This window comes from Rhodamnia argentea, chromosome 6, assembly GCF_020921035.1.
Source record: "Rhodamnia argentea isolate NSW1041297 chromosome 6, ASM2092103v1, whole genome shotgun sequence".
NCBI classification, from domain to species: Eukaryota; Viridiplantae; Streptophyta; class Magnoliopsida; order Myrtales; family Myrtaceae; genus Rhodamnia; species Rhodamnia argentea.
In genome coordinates, this window is record NC_063155.1 from 4670978 (window position 1) to 4693642 (window position 22665).

Below are 22665 nucleotides of genomic sequence, written 5' to 3' on the forward strand. Positions count from 1 at the left end.
TCGCTTGTATCGATTCAAATAATGAATTTACTAAAAATATTTTCATAACTCACAACAATTTATGTCTAAATAATATCCTAAACAATAAGTTTATTCATTTTTGTAAACGATAAAATCTATCACTTTTAGGAAAATATTTTACAAATCATTCATTTTTGCGAAACAAACGGAGCCTTAATGTATACTCCACCACTTATTCGCAAACTATGGGAATTTGTTTATATGGGTTTTGATATTTTTAAGTATGGATGCTTATAAGTGTTATCTCTAAAGTGCAAAAACACACACACACACACACACACACACACACACACATATATATATATATATATATATATATATATATATATATATATATATATAGCGTAAGATCATGTCAACTACGTTGATCATTTATCGTTCTACACTTTCCATGCTTTCATCTTTTCGACCTAACACCCAACGGCTAACGATAGAAGCACGACCAACACATGACCAAAGGGCACTGGGTGTACACTTGGCTCATGTTCATGGGAGGCGCATGAAACGCTCTAAAAAAAACCTAGAGAAGGAAAACGTTTTTAGAAAGAATGTATATATGAGGAGAAAATTGAGGTGATAACGGGGATAATGATTTTGTTGGGGGAGAAAGAGAAAAAGGCGAAACAACTGAGGTTGACCCTTTAGTCCGGATTCTTTGGAAAACTAGTTGGAGGGATGATAAACAAACACAATCTTAATGTATACTCCCCTCACTTGCTCACAAATTGTGAAATTTGATGAGGTAGAAATACTTCAGAAATTCGATGAGGCAGAAATACTTCAGAAATTCTTCAAACAAGATAAACAACACGATTTGACTCCAAAGCTTAATCATTGTCGGGCTAATCCACTGGCGGATCATTCTCGGGCTGAAGCGCCTCGGGCTGATCCACCGGCTAATTCTCCATAAGTGGTCAAATTCTAACAAAGTATGGGTTCTGATAGCTTTGAGCATAAATGCTTGTAAACATTACTTCTAAAGTGCAAATATATATAGTGTAAGATCGTGTTAACTACGTTGATCATTTACCGATCCATGATTTTCACGCTTCCATCTTCTCGATGTAACACCCAACGGCCGACCACGGAAGTACGAACAACGCCCGGCCATAGGGTATCGGGTATACATTTGGTTCATGTCCATGGTGGCACATGAAACGCTCTCGAAAAGCCTAGAGAGAACGAAGTCGCTTCCTCGAGAGAATGTATAAATGAGGAGAAAATCGAGGTGATAAAGTGGGGACAATGATTTTGATGGGGGAGAAAGAGAAAAAGGCGAAACACCTAAGATTAAGCTTTTTGTCTGGTTCCTGTGAAAAATCACTTGGAGGGTTGATAAACAAACTAAGCTTTAATGTATACTCTCTTAACTTGTTCGCAAATTGTGAAAATTTGATGAGGCAGAACAACTTTAGATTTCTCCAAATGGGATAAACAACACCATTTGATTTCAAAACTATCCCTTGTGAGATCATTCTCGGGTTTATCCGCTGGATAATTTATCGACTGATTTTTCATAAGTTGTCAGATTCTAACAAAGTATAAATTCTGATAGTTTTGAGTATGGATACGTATAAGCCTAACCTCTAAAGCGCAAATGAACATATATAGAGTAAGATCATGTCAACTACGTTGATTATTTACCGTTCCATGCTTTCCATACTTTTATCTTTTCGACCAAACACCCAACGGCCGTCCACGGAAGCATGACCAATGCATGACCATAGGGCATCATGTATGCAATTGGCTCATGTCGATGGGTGACGCATGACATGCTCTCGGAAAACCCTAAAAAGAAGGAAGGCGCTTTCTAGAGAAAAGTGTAGATGAGTAGATAATCGGTGATAACATGAAGATAATGATTTTGTTGGGGGAGTAAGAGAAAAAGGCAAAATAGCTGAAGTGGACCTTTTTGTCCAGTTTCCTTGAAAAATCAATGGAAGGGATGATAAACAAATGGAGTCTTAATGTATACTCTCCTCACTTGTTCGCAAACTGTGGAAATTTGATGAGATAGAACAAATTCAAAATTTCTCCAAATGGGATAAACAACACGATTTGACTTCAAAACTTAATCATTCTCGGGCTAATCCGCTGGCGGATCATTCTCGGGCCGATCTGCCTCATGCTCATCCGTTGCTTGATTCTTCATAAGCTGTCAAATTCTAACAAAGTATGGGTTCCAATAGTTTTGAGTATAGATGCTTGTAAACCTTATCTCTAAAGCACAAACATACATATAGAGTAAGATTATGTCTACCACTTTGATCATTTATTGTTGTATACTTTCCACACTTTATCTTTTTGACATAACACACAATAGCCCACCACGGAAGTATGACCAATGCATGACCACTGGGTGTACAGTTGGCTCATGTCCAAGGGCAGTGCATGAAACTTTCTTGTAAAACCCTAGAGAGAAGGAAAGCGTTTTCTAGAGAGAATGTATAAATGATGAGAAAATTGAGGTGATTAAGTAGGGACAATGATTTTCTTGGGGGAGAAAGAGAAAAAGGAGAAACTGTTAAGGTTGACATTTTTGTCCGATTTCCTTGAAAAATCAATTGGATGGATGATAAACAAACGGAGCCTTAATGTACACTCCTCTCACTGGTTCACAAACTATGGAAACTTGATGAGACAGAACATATTCAGAATTTCTCCAGACAGGATAATCAACATTGTTTGATTTCAAAACTTAATTATATCACGCTAATCCGCTGGCGGATCATTCTCGGGATGATCCGCCTCGAGTTGCTCTATTGGCTGATTCTTCATAAGTCATCAAATTCTAACAAAGCATGGGTTCTAATATTTTTTACTATGAATGCTTGTAAGCGTTGCCTCTAAATCACAATTATATATATATATATATATATATATATATATATATATATATAACGTAAGATCATGTCAACTACGTTGATCATTTACCGTTCCATGCTTTTCTCGCTTTCATCTTATCGACCTAACACCTAATAGCTGGCCACGGAAGCATGACTATCACATGACCATAGGGCACCGAGTGTATAGTTGGCTCATGTCCATGGTGACACATGAAATACTCTCGAAATATTCTAGAGAGAAGTAAAGCCCTTCCTAGAGAGAATGTATAAATGAGGAGAAAATCGAGGTGATGGCATGGGTATAATGATTTTGTTGGGGGCGAAAGAGAAGAATTCAAAACAACTGAGGTTGACATTTTTGTCCGGTTTTCTTGAAAAATCAATTGGAGGGATGATAAACAAATGAAACCTTAATGTATACTCCTCTCACTTGGTTACAGGATAAACAAATTGATTTGATTTCAAAAATTAATGATTGTCGAGCTAATCCGCTATCGGATCATTCTCGGGCTGATCCGCTTCAGGTTGATCCGCTGGTTGATAATGCATAAGTTGTCAAATTCTAACAAAGTATGGGTTTTGATAGCTTTGAATATGGATGCTTGTAAGCGTTACCTCTAAAGCGCATATATATATATATATATTGATAAGTTGTCAAATTCTAAAGTGTAAGATAAATTACATTGATAATTTATAGTTCCATGCTTTTCACACTTTCGTCTTTTCGACCTAACACCCAATGGTAGACTATGCAAGCACAACTAACGCATGATCATAAGGTACCGGGTTATAGTTGGCTCATGTCCATGGACAACGCATGACATGCTCTTGAAAAACCCTAAAGAGAAGGTATGCGCTTTCTAGAGAGAATATATAAATGAGGAGAAAATCGAGGTGATAATGATTTTGTTTGGGGAGAGAGAAAAAGTGAAACAGCTGAGATTAACCTTTTTGTCCGGTTGCCTTGAAAAATTAATTAGAGGGATGATAAACAAATGGAGCCTTAATGTACAGTCTCCTCACTTGTTCGCAAATCGTGGAAATTTGATATGGCAGAACAACTTTAGAATTTCTCCAAGCAGGATAAACAAAAATATTTGATTTCAAAACTTAATCATTCTTGAGCTGATTTGCCTCGGGCTGATCTGCTGGTTGATCATCCATATGTTGTCAAATTCTAATAAAGTATAGGTTTTGATAGCTTTGAGTACGGGTTTTGATAGCTTTGAGTATGAATGCTTGTAAGCATTACCTTTAAAGTGCAAACTTATATATGTATATATTAGTATAAGATCATGTCAACTACGTTAATCAGCCATTGGGTATTAGGTCGAAAAGATGAATGCGTGGAAAGCATGAAATGGCAAATAAACAACATAGTTGACATGATCTTCCTCTATATATATGTTTGCGCTTTAGAGGTAAGCCTTATAAGCATCCATACTCAAAATTATTAGAACCCATTACTTTGTTAGAATTTGATAATTTATGAACAAGCGAGGGGAGTATTCACTAAGGGGTCAGTTTCTTTATCATCCCTCCAATTGATTTTACAAGGAAATCGGACAAAAAGGCCAACCTCAACTATTTCACCTTTTTCTCTTTCTCTCCCAACAAAATCATTATTGCCAAGTTATCATCTTGATCTTTTCCTCATTTATACATTCTCTCTAGAAAGCATCTTCCTTCTCTTTAGGGTTTTTCGAGGGTGTTTCATGCGCCGCCCGTGGACATGAGCCAATAGTACACTCGATGCTCTATGGTCATGCATTGGTCATGTTTCTGTGATCGGGCATTGGATGTTAGGTCAAAAAGATGAAAGCGTGAAAATCATGAAAAAGTAAATAATCAACGTAGTTGACAAGATCTTACGCTACATTTATGTTTGTGCTTTATAGGCTTTATAGGTAACATTTACAAGCATCCATACTCAAAACTATCAAAATCCATACTTTATTAGTATTTGGCAACTTATGAAGAATTAGCCGGTGATTCAGCCAGCGGATTAGCCTAAGGCAGATTAGCCTGAGAATCATTAAGTTTTGAAATCAAATCGTGATGTTTATCATGTTTGGAGAAATTTTAAAGTTATTCTGCCTCATCAAATTTTCATAGTTTACGAATGAGGAGGGTATGTATTAAGACTCCATTTGTTTATCATCCCTCTAATGGTTTCTCAAGAAAACTAGATAAAAAGGTTAATCTCTGCTATTTCGCCTTTTTTATCTTTCTCCCCCAACAAAATAATTATCCCCACATTATCACCTCGATTTTTTCCTCATTTATATATTTTCTCTAAAAAGCACATTCGTTCTCTCTAGGTTTTTTCAAGAGCGTTTCATGCGCCACCCATGGACATGAGCCAATTGTACACCTAGCCCCCTATGGTCATGCGATGGTTGTGTTTCCGTGGTCAGCCGTTGGATATTATGTTGAAAATATGAAAGCATGAAAAGCATGGAACGATAAATAATCAACGTAGCTAATATGATCTCACGCTATATATATGTTTGCGCTTTGGAGGTAACGGTTACAAGCATCCACATTCAAAACCATCATAACCCATACTTTGAAAGAATATGACAACATATGGAAAATCAGCCAGTGAATTAGCCAATGAATCAGCTCAAGGTGGATCAACCTGAGAATGATCTGCCAGTGGATTAGCCCGAGAATGATTAAGTTTTGAAATCAAAACGTATTGTTTATCTTGTTTGGAAAGATTTTGAAGTTGTTTTGCCTCATCAAATTTTCACAATTTGCGAACAAGTAAGGGAAGTATACATTAATCCTCTGTTTATTTATCATCCTTTTTATTGATTTTTAATCAAAATGTCAACCCCAGCTGTTTCGCCTTTTTCTCTTTACCCCCAACAAAATCATTATCCCCTTGTTATCACCTTGATTTTCTCCTTATTTATACATTCTCTCTAGAAAGTGTCTTCCTTATCTCTAGGGCTTTTTTAGAGGGTTTCATGTGCCACCCATAGACATGAGCCAATCATACATCGTGCTTCTGTGGTCGGCCTTAGGTCGAAAAGATAAAAATGTGGAAAACATGGAACAGTAAATGATCAACACAATTAACAGAATTTTACGCTATATATATGTTTGCACTTTAAAGGCAACGCTTATAAGCATCCATGGGCAAAACTATCAGAACACATACTTTGTTAGGATTGAAAACTTATGGAGAAGTAGCCAATGAATCAGCCCTAGAACGAACTGTTAGTAGATTAGCCCGAGAATGATTAAGTTTTGAAATTAATTCGTGCTCTTTATCTCGTTTGGAGAAATTTCAAAGTTGTTCTACCTCATCAAATTTCCACGATTTGCCAATGAGGAGAGTATACATTAAGGCTCCATTTGTTTATCATCCATCCAATTGATTTTTTAAGGAACCGGACAAAAAGATTAACCTCAGCTGTTACGCCTTTTTCTCTTTACCCCCAACAAAATCATTATCATCATGTTATGACCTCGATTTTATCCTTATTTATACATTCTCTCTAGAAAGCGTATTCCTTCTCTCTAGGGCTTTCAAGAGAGTTTCATGCACTGCCCAAGGACATGAGCCAACTATACACCCCCTATGGTCATGCGTTCATCGTGCTTCTATGTTCGACAGATGGGTGTGAGGTTGAAAAGATTAAAGCGTAAAATGAATGGTGATGCTAAATGTCAACATAGTTAGCATGATCTTACGGTATATATGATTCCACTTTAGAGGTAACGCTTACAAGTATCGATACTCAAAACTATCAGAACCCATCCTTTGTTAGAATTTGACACTTTATGGAGAATCTTCTAGTGAATCAGCAAGCGAATCAGCCTCGAGAATAATTTGCCTGCGCATAATCTCGAGAATAATCTACCAGCGGATTATCTCGAGAATGATTAAGTTTTGAAATCAAATCGTGATATTTATCTTGTTTGGAGAAATTCTAAAGTTGTTCTGCTTCATCAGATTTCCAGCGTTTGCGAATAAGTGGAGGGAGTATAAAGCTCCATTTATTTATCATCCCTCCAATTAATTTTTCAAGGAAACCGGACAAAAGGGTCAACCTAAGCTATTTTGCCTTCTTCTCTTTCTCCTCCAACAAAGTCATTATCCTCACGTTATCACCTCGATTTTCTCCTCAATTATACATTATCTCTAGAAAGCGCCTCCCTTCTCTTCAGGACTTTGGAGAGCATTTCATGCGCCGTCCATGACCATGAGCTAACGATACACCCCATGCCCTATGGTCATGCATTGGCCGTGCTTCTATGCTTAACAGTTGGGAGTTAGGTCGAAAAGATGAAAGTGTAGAAGCATGACCAACGCATGATCATAGGGCATCGGGTTTACAATCGGCTCATGTCAATGGGTGACACATGAAATGCTCTCGAAAAATCATAGAGAGAAGGAAGACGCTTTTTAAAGAAAATGTATAAATGAGGAAAAAATCGAGGTGATAATGTGAGGATAATGATTCTGTTGGGGGAGAAAGAGAAAAAGCCGAAATAGCTTAGGTTGACTTATTTGTTCGGTTTCGTTGAAAAATCAATTGGAGGGATGATAAGCAAATAGAGCCTTGATGTATACTCCCCTCACTTGTTCATAAAATGTGGAAATTTTATGAGGCAAAATAACTTCATAATTTCTTCAAACAGGACAAATAGCATGATTGATTTCAAAACTTAATCATTCTCGAGCTAATCCGATGGCGAATCATTCTCGAGCTGATCCATTGGCTGATTCCTTATAAACTGTCAAATTCTAACAAAGCATGAGTTTTGATTGTTTTGAGTATGGATGTTTGTAAGTTTTACCTCTGAAGCGCAAACATAAATTTATAGAGCAAGATCATGGCAACTATGTTGATCATATACAGTTCCATTCTTTTCACGCTTTCATCTTTTCGACCTAACACCTAATGGCCGACTATGGAAGCATGACCAACGCATGACCATATGGCATCGGCTGTGCAGTTGGTTTATGTCCATGGGCGGCGCATGAAATGTGACATGCCGAATTTCATTTAGCTAACCAAAGGCAATTTTGATATTACAACCGAACTACTTGACATTAATTGGAATGTGTCATATAGTTAATTAAGGGTCGATGGTACTAATTTAATCCCTAGTGTGAGAAATACGGAATGATCATAGTATAAATGTGACAACCGAAATTATTCTTCGCCGATTAGATATGATCATGGTATTAGGCTAAGCATTGATTGTCATTAATTGGATTTATTAAGAGGTCAATCAAAGAACTATAGTATTAATATGACCTTTAATTTACCATTACCAAGACCATAGTACAATTCAGTACTTAATTTGGAACTTAATGTACGTAATTAGATAACCAAGGACGAAATAGATGTTTTCACCCTAGGATGGCCGAAAATTCTTAGGCAATTGTACCCAATTTTGACTTAATTCCCCATCATGATTCATCTTATAATACTATTCATGCCCCCATCATGCCCAATAGGATTCCATGATAAATTGAAACTTGTATTCAACATTTTCCCCCTCACCTTTGACCCCCATTGGCTGAGCTCTCTCTCTCTCTCTCTCTCTCTCTCTCTCTCTCTCTCTCTCTTCATCCTCAAGTTTTCATCTCACACAAAAACTCTCTCAAGAAGTTACGAAAGTTCAAGTTGTTCTTAAGAATTAAGGCAAGTTCAACATCTTTTTATTGCATTCTTGTGATTCAATGTTGCTATTCTATGATTTATTTGAGGTATGCAAGTGGATTATAGAAGCTGCTTTGATTTAAGACTATTTTAACCTTCTGTTTTTACTATTTTCATGCCACCTTTTATGAGCTCTAAATGTATGAGATCAAAACATAAAAGATGATGTTAACATCCTAAAATATAATATATGTTAATTTGAGAATTTTTTGAGTTCATTTGGTCGGCCAAAAATCCTTTCTTTTTCACTGTTCTAGACTGTGCTTAATCTAAGATTATTTTGACCTTATATATTCACTATTTTTATACCTCCTTTTGTGAGCCTCAAATGACTGCAATCAAAACATGATAGTCACTCATAACATCGTAAATTACGACATATAATAAATTGAGAATTTTTAGAGCATGTGTGATCGGCCTTTCTATTTTACACTTTTAGGGGTCTGTATATGCCATTCTGAATCTAATCTGACCCTTGATATTAACTATTTTTGTATCTTTTTTTGTGGATGCTTATCGCCTTAGCATAAAACATGAAAGTTGAGCTAACATTTTAAAATAGAACATATATTAATTTGATAATTTTAAAACATTTTAAGTTAGGGTTACGACCATTCCTTTAGCCAACTGTATTCTATTTCTAGGTCTGAAATTTGGTGTCAATCCTACGATTTACTGTGACTCATACCAAAAGATATAAACTTCACTCTAGTATAAAAGTTGTTGAACTGGGTCTTACCTATAACATACTAAAATTTAGTAATTTTTGGAGTTGATTTACTTGGGTAAAAGTAAAAATTTCGATCAATGTGTACATCTATATTTGGACAAGTAAGTCACGAAATTTAGGCAAAACCCCTTAATCTGCGGATCTAATGGTCAAAAGCTTCAAACGAAAATTGATCATCACTGAGGGAACTATCATTCTATGAAATCTTGGAACTTTATGAATTTAATTAGTGAATTAACCATAGTTAACAATCGGGCCTTAATCTGCCTTGATTTCGGAGTTGGGATGAATTAATTCCTTGAATGAGAAAATATTCATATGATTGCCGCATAGTGATAATTTGATTGAATTGCATATGATATGATCATGTGGCGTACCATATATAGATATGTGTGCATTTGTCATGGAGTTAAAAGATGTAAAGAGATTCCCATCGGATAGAGTTTCGAAAGAGCCCTAAGTGTTTGGAAAGCTGCTACTGTGTGATCAAGATAGCCGCTGCTGTGTGATCAGGAAAGCCTCTAGAGTGGAGATGCCCAAGGGCGGAAAGCTTGGTAGTGCCATGCGCGGATGTTAGAGAGGAGTCTGTGGGTTCTTGGCAAGAGAAACCGTGAATTGTGAAATGAAATATGACTTAAAGATGAGTTAAATGCATATCTGTATATTCGTGAACGCATAGCATATTATCCGGTGTGAATTTCGTTCTTACTATGCGAATGCTTGCTTGATATGTGGTAACCCATTAGAAAAGTACGTTTTCAATAAATTAGTATCGAGTAATGTTTGAATCATATTCTGTAATATTTAGATGTTTTATTTGCTTGGCCGTAGCTCATTCTTGTTGCTAAAAAATTTAGATCATTAGATATGGGTGTACCTCCAAAACATTTATGTGGAGCTCATTTTCATATTCGATCATGGCATGAGGATGTAGTGTTCCCTGATTCACTGACCGTTTTTGTCAAGTATATTACTATTTTGTTCGTCAATATGGGTCGCCTGCCAGTGATTACGTTTAGATTTGTCACATGGTACTTTTGGTAGGGGGAATGTGTCTTAGGACTCCAAATTATCGACGATGATGACAATGGAGAAGGCAACGACGGAGACAGCAATGGTGGGAACGGGAATGGCGGGTCCGAGGAGGAGAGCTACCTAGAAGTGGTGGAGGATTAAGCGGTAGTTATGGTTGTAGTTGTTTGTTTGTAGCGTGTTAGACTGTGACGGCCCAATGTGAACTTGTCTTATGTCAATTAACTCCACTGAATGAAGACCTTATGTTTAAAGACAAGATTTCTCTTCTGCTTGCCTTAGTAAATCGAAATCATAAAATAATGGGAGCGTGATCAAACCGTCACCCTAGAGAAAAGGAATGTGCTTTCTAGAAGAATGTTTAAATGAGGAGAAAATCGAGGTGATAACGTACGGATAATGATTTTGTTGAGGGGAGAATGAGGAAAAGTTGAAACAGCTAATGTTGACCTTTATGTCCAATTTCCTTGAGAAATCATTTGGAGGGATGATAAACAAATATAGCCTTAATGTATACTCCCATCATTTAGTTCGCAAACTTTGAAAATTTGATGAGGCAAAAAAAGGTTTTTTTTTTTCAAAATATGGTTAAAAAAGAATTACCAATTTATGTGATTTTTTTAAAAATTTACCGCCCCTCCATGGCAGGTGCACAGTACAAGTATGCCTACCATAGAGGCGCACACCCGTTATTTTTTTTATGCTTTTTTTGTTATTTTTGTAGCCGTAAGTGTATGTTTTTTTATTAAAAAATTCTTTTTATATTTATAATAACGGGGCTTTTTTCAAAAATATGGTTAAAAAAGAAATTACAAATTTAAGTATTTTTAAAAAAATTTATTGATTTAGGACATGTGTGCCTCCATTACATGTGCACATGCCTTTCATGCAGGCGTTCAAGCTATCTTAATTTTTTTTTACTTTTTTTTTTAGCCACATATTTTATGTTATTTTTTTTACTTTTTCTTTTTAATATTCCCCGTGCACCACAAGCCTGCGAGCCTCGTACCGCCCCACTCCCGAAAGTTTTCGCCATGTCACTATCGCTGTCCGAGTCGTTGCCCTATAAAAAAACGTTATTATAAATTTAAAAAAGAAAAAAATGAAAAAAAAGACCCCCGTTCCGCCTTGCCAACAAGTTGCTGCCTGTCATCATCGTTGTCCGAGGTAAAAAAGAAGTTATTATAAATATAAAAAATAAAAAAAGTAAAAAAAATGACACTCGTGCACCGCAAGCCCGTGAACCCCGTGCCGCTACCATGCCTGCAAGTTGTCCTCGTGTCGTCGTCGTCCAAGTCGTCGCCGAGTAAAAAAAATATTATTATAAATATAAAAAAGGAAAAAAATAAAAAAAGGACCGTCGTTCGCCGCAAAGCCCTCCAGGCCCGTGCTGCCGCCACGCCCACAAGTTGCCATCAGGTCATCATCGTCGTCCGAGTAAAAAAATAATTACTATAAATATAAAAAAGTCAAAAAAGGAACCTCATGCGCCGCAAGCCCGCGAGCCCCGTGCCGCTGCCGGGCCCGCAAGTTGCCGCCGTGTCATCATCGTCGTCCTAGTGGTCGCTGAGTTTAAAAAGAAAAACATTATTACAAATGTAAAAATGTAAAAAAGGACCCTCGGGCGCAGCGGAGGAGGCACAGGGCTCGCGGGCTTGCGGCGCACGGGGATCCTTTTTTTATTTATTTTTCTTTTTTATATTTATAATAACGTTTTTTTTACTCGGTGACGACTCGAACGACAACGACAACTTTGCGGGCGCGGCGGCGGCACGGGGCTCTCGGGCTTGCGGCACATGGCGATCCTTTTTTTATTTATTCTTTTTTATATTTATAATAATATTTTTTTTACTTGGCGACGACTCGGATGACGGTGACGACATGGTGGCAAGCGGTGGGCGCGGCGGTAGCGCGGGACTCGTGCGCCTGCGGCGCAGGGGGGTCCTTTTTTTTACTTTTTATTTATTTATTTTATTTTTGTATATTTATAATAACGTTTTTTCATCCGACGATGAAACGGCGGTAACTTGTGGGCGCGGTGGCAGCACGGGGCTCGCGGGCTTGCGGCGGACGGTGTCCTTTTGTTACTTTTTTTTCTTTTTTATATTTATAATAATTTTTTTTAACTCAAGCAATGACGATGATGACACGGTGGCAACTTACGGGCGTGGCGGCAGCATGGGGCTCGCGGGGTTACGGTGCATGGGTAATATAAAAAATAAAAAAAGTAAAAAAAAAACATAAAATGTGCAACTAAAAAAGAAAAAGAAAGTAAAAAAAAAATTAAGATGGCTTGTGCGCCTGTAAAAGAGGCACACATGCTCTAAATCAGTAAATTTTTTTAAAAAAACACTTAAATAGGTAATTTATTTATTTTTAACCATATTTTTGAAAAAAACCTGTTATTATAAATACAAAAATAAAATAAAATAAAAAACATAAATTTACGGCTGAAAAAAAAAAGTGTGCGCCTCTACAAGAGGGGCACACGCCTCTACGGAGGCGCACAGCCCCTTGTGCGCCTCTAGGTAAATTTGTTTAAAAAATTACGTAAATTGGTAATTTTTTTTAATCATATTTTGAAAAAAAAGCCCCAAAAAAACTTCAGAATATCTCCAAATGGGATAAACAATACGATTTGTTTTCAATAGTTAATCATTAACCCTCCGGGCTGATCCGCTGGCTGATAGTTTTATTTCTAACAAAATAGTTTGTTAAGCCCTCCTAATTGTGCTTCTCTTTCAAAACTAACACCCTTATTTTGTTAGAATTTGACAAATTTCCTAGAATCGACCAGCGGATCAACCCGAGAATAATTAAGTGTTTTGAAATCAAATCGTGCTCTCCCATGGACATGAGCCAACTGCACACCCCGATACCCTATGAAAATCATGGAACAGTAAATGATCAACATAGTTGACATCTTATGCTATATATATGTTTGCGCTTTAGAGATAAGGCTTATAAGCATCTATAACCAAAATTATCAAAACCCATATTTTTTTAGAATTTAACAACTTATGGAGAATCAGCCAGCGAATAATATATATGTTTGGCTTTAGAGATAAAGCTTACAAGCGTTTATACTGAAAATTATCAAAACTCATTTTTTTGTTAGAATTTAACAACTTGTGGAGAATCAGCCAGGGGATAAGTCCAAGGCGGATCAGCCCAAAAATGATCCCCCAGCAGATCAGCCCCAGAATGATTAAGTTTTGAAATCAAATGGTGCTGTTTATGGATGCTATGGTTTGGTGCTCGTTAGGCAAGATCAGGCGAGAAGAAAACCGTAGAGGAGAAAATTGTTGTAAGAATGATACACTCGATTGAATAAATCCTAAATAGGAAAGAGTAACAAAACTTATACAGGTTTTAGCTCTCCCAAAATCACCACTACAAATCAAGCCCCTTCCGACCTAATTCAACTGAACTACAAATGGTTAAGTAGTGATAACCTAATTTAACACAAGGAAGAGAATGGATCTTTACAATTCCGCGGTGAAATCAAAGGAAAAAAAATCAAGGACCACGAACCGGACGTAAACAAAAGCAGCCACCACGAAGCTGGTCATCGGGAATCATCCCTCCGCCTTTGCTGGTGTCGATCGCTTCCAACAAACGAACCACCTCATCCATTTCCGGGCGTTTGTCTGGGTTTGCATCCCAACATCTGCGCATGATGTTTGCCAGAGCACTAGGGCAACATCGAGGAATGTCCGGTCGCAAGTTCTGTTGAGCACAATAACACAAGGCAAATTTGGTTATATGTTGTGGATTGAGCTAAACATGTACAGAAACCAAGAGAGTTGCCATTTCATCTCCAATGCTGGGTTGATACAAGTAAAAAAGATTGACAGCTAAACAGCTTATCCAAAGCATTTCACTGGTCAAAACTTCTTCTTTTTTATTGAGCATGCTAAAGAAAAAGTGCATATGCCGAAATTCTGAAGAACCAACCTGCAAAACTACGGCGGATGAGACATCGGCAAAACTTAGATTCGGGTAGGGCATATCACAACAATAAATTTCCCATAGACATATGCCGAAGCTGTAGACATCGCAACGTCGATTATAAGGCTTGCCATCAAGAACCTACATCAGGTATAATATCTCACTCATCAATAAATTTCTGTAGGCAATGCCAAGTGCTATGTTAGTTGTCTCGTAAAGTTTCAACAAAATTTGATGAAGTAAATACCTCCGGAGCCATATAACCAAGGGTTCCAGTTTCACCGGTCATATCTCTTGGATTTTGAGCTTCGACACGTGCGACTCCAAAATCAGCGATCTTTAGACTCCTGCTAGTATCTAGCAACATGTTTTCTGTCTTGACGTCTCGATGCACGATCTTCTTTGAATGAAGATAGCTCAAACTGCAAACCAACATATTTATATACTGGTTTCTCAAGATTCTTCTTTAAAGATAGTAGAAGCAAGGTTTCATGGGAAAGAATGTTCATAGTCGCCCCCTGGACAGATCTCTATTGGGATAATTTTGAAGCATGAAGGATGAAAATGAATGCCAACACTCACCCTCTTGAGAGATCTAAAGCCAGCTGGATGACAACCTTGAAGGCAAGTTTCTCGCGGCTCTTCCGTATCAGGTATTGTTTGAGAGTCCCTCCTTGTAGATACTCCACAACAACACAACATGCTCTAGTTGGATGAGATTCAGAAGCCTCGCCAGAAGCGGCCTTTGCAGGGATTTTAAGATTCGAAGTTCCCATTGAAGCTCCAACAAACTGAATCCAAAGTAGTAATTATCAAAATCATCTAAAGCAACAGATGCTTCTATGCCACTGATTAGATGTTCAAATGTCTCATGGTAAACAGGTCTGTGAAACAGTCTTTTGGAACATCATCTCTTCATTCAGTCTGATGTCATCAGAATTACTTCGCAAAATGAAAGATGCAAGGTAAAAGGCTAAGAGTTATGTACTTTCGTGACATTAGGATGGTCAAGCTTGTGCCAAACAGCAACCTCTTGCCGAAACGATGCCCGCAAGGCAGCAGTTTCAGCTGCTGTGTTAAGACCATCCTCGCCCCAGTCCAACAACTTCACTACGACACCCAAAATGGCATAGTGGTAAGGGAAACAATAGTCAAATGATATTACAATCCACAAAGAAATTCCTCCAGTAAAGGACTCACATAACTATAATTCACTTCGAATATAGGATTCTCACAATCATATAATATTATATCCAAGTGTCATAACTCAAAATGAAACAACTCCAGAACAGTAGACGAGCCATCAAAGTATAGAAAGCAGCTCAATAGGAAGGTCTGTATTTTAATCGTTATAAACAGTTGTGGTGCTGATATAGTACTTATCGATCAAGTTTTATTGTCTTGTCAATCTTTTAACATAGACCAGAATGAGATCATTAATTGATTGCACTATGATACCATATTAAGATGGCATGCGGAAGAACAGTTACATAAAACCAAATGCAAGAAACTGTACAATGTCACCAATCATAATAGACAACAGACACTGCAAATGACAAATTACACACTATTCATGTCATTCGAAACTTGTAAATCATGCAACCCCCATGCCGAGACGAGACTCAACACAAACAAACAGCAACAGAGTGAACAATTTGATCTCACATCCTAAATAACCGGAAAAATTTGTGCCCATGAAATAGGGGCATCAAAGCAATGATTAAATAGCGAATGAAGGCTATGGGCTGATAACGAACTGATTATATGATGACGTACCTGCAACATCTTGATCGTCATAAGTGCCCCTGTACACAGTGCCATAAGTCCCCTGAGCCACAACATATCTGATATTCAATTTGGCCAAATCGATCTCCCACTCTTCTTTAGGCCTCTGGTTCTCCATGACGCTTCTTGACCAGACCCTGCTCAGATGCTTCTCCAATTGAATGTCCAGACTCCTCAGATCAAACTTGTCAGCCCTCAAAAACATGTCCTTGCTGCTCAAATTCCCCGATCCCTTGATCTTTGAACCCACCATCTCCGGTGTTCTCACTCCACCAGAATCAGCTGCCCTCAAAAACATGTCCTTGCTGCTCAAATTCCCCGATCCCTTGATCTTTGAACCCACCATCTCCGGTGTTCTCGCTCCACCGGAATCAGCTGTTTTTGCCGAATCCATCGCCGACCGACCCAGCGAAAATGAAGATTGAATTTTGAAACCAAGATCCTCTGTTTCAGCAGATTTGCCCTTTGGACGATCTCCTTCAAAGATCTAACGATCTTTGCCAACACAGAGAATTGCCGAAATCAAACACCAGCTGAATTTGAGATAAAATTATTTGAGTTCAAAAGACTAAAGAACTGGGGCAAAACGAGACGCCAACTTATAGCAGAAAACAGAGGTCCTAATTGTGTTCCTATTCTTATGCTGATTCTGATTCTGATTCTGATTCTTATTCTTATTCTTATTTTTTAATTGACTCCCTCCAAACTGACGACGCAATGATCCAAAATAACATTCTTTGGATTTCCCCACTGCGCACGGTCAATTGACTTTTCGCAGCTCCGGGCCTCCGATCGTCACTACGGATTAGAATTTCATCGAATTTGAATAGCAATCTTCAAAAAGAACAACAGTAAGTAAAAGTACACACGTCGAAAGAGACCCCTGATCCAACTCTCACGCGATTGAGACGAAAGAACCAGAATTATTCCCCGAGACGATTAAAATAAAAATAAAAATTCAACCTTTAGACGCGGCCAAAGGCCACTGAGATCGAAGCCTGAACAGACACGCATGCGCGACCCATGACAACCACGACCCGCAATCAACGATCCAGAGAGAGAGAGAGGGAGAGACGGAAAAGTTGACTTTGAACCTGTCTGCGGAAGCGGAATCGGAAAAGGCAAAAGAGTCGGCGGGCGGGCGGGCGGGCGGGCGTCAAAAGAAGCTTTCCAGAGTCAGAAGCCACGACGAAGGAGCAGACCCATTCACGTCATGACCCCATTTCCTCATCGGCTCTCGAACCAGCCCCAGACCCAGATGGAAACCAGAACGAGAAGGAAGAATGAACAAATGGAAGCCAAACGGAAGGAAAATTTCAAGGCAGATGAGAGAGAGAGAGAGAGAGAGAGAGAGGGAGGGAGACAAATTTGAGGACGAACGCCAGCCAAATTTAAACAAATGGACGGAAGAGGACAACGGAAAAGACACAGTAGAGAACGAGACAGAGACAGAGACAGACAGAGATTGTCGTCCTAGAACAAGGTGTTTTCAGTTTATTTATTAATTTATTGTTTTTCGGGGAATAAAATGATGGTGAAAAGAATCCAAGAAAGGAAAAGGACGGAGAGAATGTTGGGGAGGCCAAAGCAAAGTTAGCTCCGCCCGTCCAGCCTCTCTCTAACGAAATTACCCGCCTTTTGCAGCCTATCAGCCGCTGGCTCGCTCCCTAACTCACCATTGCTGGCAATAATTCGACCTTCTTGTCTATTTTTTAACCATCAACCAACATGAATTGTTCCATCCCAAAAAATGAACGTAGACTAACGACACTCATGATATCCATTTTAGAGAAACATAACAAGACATTCCGAGAAACATAACAAGACATTCCGGCAAACATAGAATTTGGAATCGCCGCAATTCTTTTATTTCCAATTGAGTCGAAAAGAGAACTCTATATAGAGTAAAGAATCCATTAGAATTGGTTTCGTTGCACCAGTATTGTCGCATGTAAACAAAAAAACACATATAAAAGGCGATGCAATTCTTGTGGATTGAATTAATTTGAGGGCTCATTCTAATTCCATATCTTAAATTAATAACGTGGAATGACATCCACATCATCCGGGGTTTGAGTTCCTCATCCAAGCACTAGATTTTCAATAGGTGATGGAATAATATCTCTAGTTTAATTTTTATCAAGGGTTTCAAGGTCCTCATCCATGGCATTCCTCCACACAGTTGATTGTTGCGCCCCTAAGAAAGTTTGCAGGCTCAATGTTTGTATCTATAGTTGATGTCATTGCACTGGTATTATCACATGTAGAAAAAAAATATTAAAAGCGATACGATTATTGCGAATCAAATTAATCTGATAGCTCATTCTAACTTCATGTATAAACTAACAATGTGGAATAGCATGGATAATGTGGCTTCATCAATTATGGGGGTCACTCATGGATTAGTGGATTTCAATAGGACAAGGGGAAGGTGCATCACCCCTTGTTCTTTTCTGTCACTTTTAGAGATAAACAGATTTTAGGGACATGGAAATTCTGCCTGCAGCAATAATCCTACTTTTGTCCTATTTGGTGGCATACTTATATGTAAAATGCAAAAGCCGAAAGAGCTCCACAACACATTCTCTGGCCAATCCTTGAACCCTTTGGAATCATCCATCTACCTCAAATATAAAAAGAGTATAATAGCTTGATAATGTCTACAATTTCCCTGCTATACCTAGGAATATACATATACCTAATCATGTACCTAATCATGCCCCCTAGATGAGGTTTAATGTTCTTTTATTTAATAAATTTTTTGGTAGAGCCTGATGTGTTTTTAGTGCATATCGATGGAAGTGCAAGTATATTACTTGTTATTCCATCTAGCAGACTTTCTTGCTTAGTTCAATGACAATAGCTGGCCAATGTCTATCGACTCCTTTTGTGTGCATCCAAATAAAGGAGCCACCCTGTCAAATTGTACTCATTGAACATTTTTATGGGATAGAGCCTGATGTTTTCGTAGAATATACTTATTTGAAGGGCGAGAATACTATGTAATACTTATTCCCACGTGAATTTGGTGTTTAGTTATGTTTTTTTTTTAAGGAGAAATTACACAAAGTCTTGCTGAATTTTGAGGGTAGTACATGCTATTCCGAAACTTTCAATTGTTACGCAATGCCCTTTGACTTTTATTTAACTACAGTAATTGACCCTACGTTATTTTATTTTTTTGTTAGTATGTCAATGCACATGACTTGTAAGGTGTACAAGTATATTTTCATCTCATAGTTGGAAAGAAATCTCTCTTTCACCCATAATGTTATACATGAAAAATAGACAAAATAGGGGAAAATAAATCAACTAATGCTAATTTTACAAAAATAAATATTAATAATCATATGAAACGAATTTTGATCATAGGCATATTAATGAAATTATATACATATTTTAAGAAAAAATTAACTAAAAGATAAAACCATAAAATTTGGTTAGTTATTGTGCATATTTAATGACTTAGTTAGTGTAATAAAAAAAAAGCTAGAAAAGAACATGAGAACCTTAACTCATGAAAGAAAATGATTAACCAATAAGTGATTTTCTAACGAAATTACCTGCCTTTTGCAGCCCATCAACGGCTGGCTCACTCTCTAACTCACCATTGCTGGCAATAATTCGGCCTTCTTTTCTATATTTAACCATCGACCGACATTTATTATTTTTCCCAAAAAAAGTGCATGTAGAATAAGGGCTGTGATTTCCATTTTAGAAAAAAAAACATATTAAGAGATTCCGAAATACATATAATTTGAAATCATCGCAGTTCGTTTTATTACCGATTGAGTCCGAAAGATAACTCTATCTAGAGTAAAGAATCCATTGGAATTGGTTTCGCTGAACTAGTATTGTTGCATGTCAGAAAAAAACACATATAAAAAGCGATATAGTTCTTATGGATTGAATTAATTTGATGGCTCATTCTAATTTCATATATTAAACTAATCACATGGAATGACATTGTCATCATTTGGGGTTCGAGTTCCTTAGCCGGCATTCCTCCACGTAGCTGCTTGTTGCGCCTCAAGAAAGTTTGCAGGTTCAATATTTGTATCTATTGTCGATGTCATTGCATCAGTATTGTCACGTCGGAAAAAAAAAACATATTAAAAACAATTCGATTAGTGTGAATCGAATTAACTTAATTGACTTGTTCTAATTTCATATATAAATTAGTAATGCAGAATCACATGGATAATGGGGCTTCACCAATTATGGTGGTCACCGATGGATTAGTGGATTTCAATACGACAAGGGGAAGGTGCATGACCCCTCGTGCTTTTCCGCCAATTTTAGAGATAGAAAGATTTAGGGAAATGGAAATTCTCTCTGTCGCAATATTTACACTTGTCTTATTTGGTGGCATACTTATGTGTAAAATCCAAAAGCCGAAATAGCCTCCACGAAACATTCACTGGACAATCCTTGAACCCTTTGGAATCATCCATCAGCCTCCAATATAAAAAGGATATAATAGCTTGATGATGTCTATTAGTTCCCTGATATACCTAAAAATATACATTTCACATGTACATGTACCTAATTATGCGCCCTAGATGACGTTTAATGTTCACTTATTTAATAAACTTTTTGGTAGAGCCTGCTGTGTTTCTAGTGCATATCGACGGAAGGGCCAGAATATTACTTTATTATTCCATCTAGTAAATTTTCTTGTTTAGTTCAATGACAATAGCTAGATGACGTCTGTCGACCACAATGTCAAATTGTAATCTTTGAACATTTTTATGGGATAGAGCCTGATGCTTTTGTAGAATATACCTTTTTGAAAGGCGAGAATACTATATAATTATTATTCAATCCAGGTGGATTTGATGTTTAGTTATGTTTTTTAGGAGAAATTACACAAAGTCTTGCTGAATTTTGAGGGTAGTACATGTTATTCCCAAACTTTCAATTGTTGCACAATACCCTTTGACTTTTATTTAACTACACTAATTTTGACCCTACGTTACTTCATATTTTTGTTAGTATGTCAATGCACATGGCGTGCAAGGTGTACAAGTATGTGTGTACATATATATATATTGGTAAGGGTGTACAAGTATATTTTTCATCTCATGTTTGGAAAGAAATCTCTCTTTCACCCATAATGTTATACATGATTGAAAACTATAGAAAACAGGGGTAAGACAAAATAGCTAATGCTAATTATAAAATATATAAATATTAATAATTATGTCAACAAAATTTGATCATAGCCATATTAATGAAATCAAAGAGATAATTTAAGAAAAAAAAAATTAGAAGGCCTTAATAACCAAATGGTAAAAGGACAGAATTTGGTTAGTCATTGTGCATATTTAAAGACTTAATTAATATAACAAAAATTGATTGACGACATTTTTTTTTTTACAAAAAGTTAAAAAAGAACATGAGAACCTCGAATCATGAGAGGAAATGATTGACCAATAATTAATTTCCTCAAAATTTTGTAGTGATCAAGTCACTTTTTGCCTTAATTAGCTATTTAAAAGTATGAGTATCCAATTTTTTGTTATTTACCGTTTTTGTTGTTAAGGCATCTTTCCTTTTCACTTTAAATCGTAGTTCTTTTTCTAATTTCACCTACTAATAATCAAGTGTTATTTATACACGTTTTTCTAGTAGATATATTTGAGTTAATATTTCTCCATTACACTTTTCTTTTCTTTCATAAAAACCGAGGGTATAAGAGAGATTCCCATAAAAAAATGATATTGAAAAGTCACACAAATAGAAAGGGAAAACACCTCAATAACAAAAACGTTAAATGACAATAATTGGTTTAACATTTAAATGTTTAGTTATGTGAAAATATCAGTTAACAAAAAAAGAAATCCATAAAGAGTTATAAGAGGAAATAATGTCGTCGACTCATAAAAGGAAAATGATTAACCGAAATCTAGAGTGAACGAACCAAAATTTTTTAGAAGCAAACATTTGTATGGAAAATAAGAAGTAGTTCCTTTGTAAGAAGATTCTTTTCTTTTATATAACCAATTGAGTAATGAAAAAGAAAACAAAAAAAGAAATGTCTCTTTGTGGTCCTTGTGAAGCCAGTCATAATGCGACTAGATACGATGTTTTTTCCTTCTTTTGTTACTTCTTTTTGTTTAATGAGAATTAGATGCACTGGCATTGTTGTTATGGTTGAAGAAAGAACCACAATGCCGCAAATTCTCAGCATCTGCCCGTCCAATCAAATATGTAATCTATACCTTGAATCTTCCCTTCCTATGAACCAACCTTCACAAGTTGAAGACATGCAGGATCTCAGCATCCTTAAAGGCATGTTTGGTCGAATCCAATTAAAGGATCCCACTTATTGTTGCACCCACCGAAAACAAAAGAAACGAAAAAAGCCACCAAAAACCCTAAACTATGACTACTGTGATAAATTTATTCTAAACTTTTTTTGTTTGACAAAAAGCCGCAAACTTATGCCCATGCAACACATTTACCTCTAACTTATACTAGTGTGACATATTTACCTTTTTATGGCATTAAAAATCCTAAACTTGTATATGTGTGATACATTTCCCTCAAAATTTGGTGTATATGTGTCGCAGCCTACAAGTTTAGGATTTTTGGTGTCACAAAAAAATAA

At 37.0% G+C, this 22665-nt stretch overlaps 2 protein-coding genes across 13 annotated transcripts in view; one reads left to right on the top strand and one right to left on the bottom strand.

Annotated features, from left to right (window-relative positions):
• LOC115733080 (putative disease resistance RPP13-like protein 1) overlaps positions 1–22665 on the top strand; it is a 491263-nt gene that overhangs the window by 221675 nt on the left and 246923 nt on the right. The window lies entirely within an intron of this gene.
• On the bottom strand, positions 13625–17434 carry LOC115744906 (serine/threonine-protein kinase STY13-like). Of its 4 annotated transcripts, none has more exons than XM_048280925.1 (7): positions 16351–17434; positions 16044–16257; positions 15256–15377; positions 14850–15058; positions 14515–14689; positions 14274–14408; positions 13625–14045 (listed from the first exon to the last, which is right to left on the bottom strand). In XM_048280925.1, exons 1-7 carry the CDS (start codon positions 16444–16446, stop codon positions 13836–13838), a joined length of 1161 nt encoding a protein of 386 aa, XP_048136882.1. In that variant the 5' UTR covers positions 16447–17434; the 3' UTR covers positions 13625–13835. The 4 variants fall into 4 exon arrangements, with proteins under 4 accessions (XP_048136882.1, XP_030536170.1, XP_048136881.1 ...); XM_030680310.2 differs by having other exon boundaries at positions 16044–16529; positions 17147–17433; XM_048280924.1 differs by having other exon boundaries at positions 16044–16547; positions 17147–17433.

Bases quoted from the DNA above. Each gene is read 5' to 3' on its own strand.
- LOC115744906 (XM_030680310.2), bottom strand. From the start codon at position 16,446: ATGGATTCGGCAAAAACAGCTGATTCCGGTGGAGCGAGAACACCGGAG. The intron at 14,690-14,849 runs GTGAGTGTTGGC...GTTGGTTTGCAG, and splicing joins GCTTTAGATCTCTCAAGAGG to TTTGAGCTATCTTCATTCAA. The intron at 14,409-14,514 runs GTATTTACTTCA...TACCTGATGTAG, and splicing joins TTGGTTATATGGCTCCGGAG to GTTCTTGATGGCAAGCCTTA.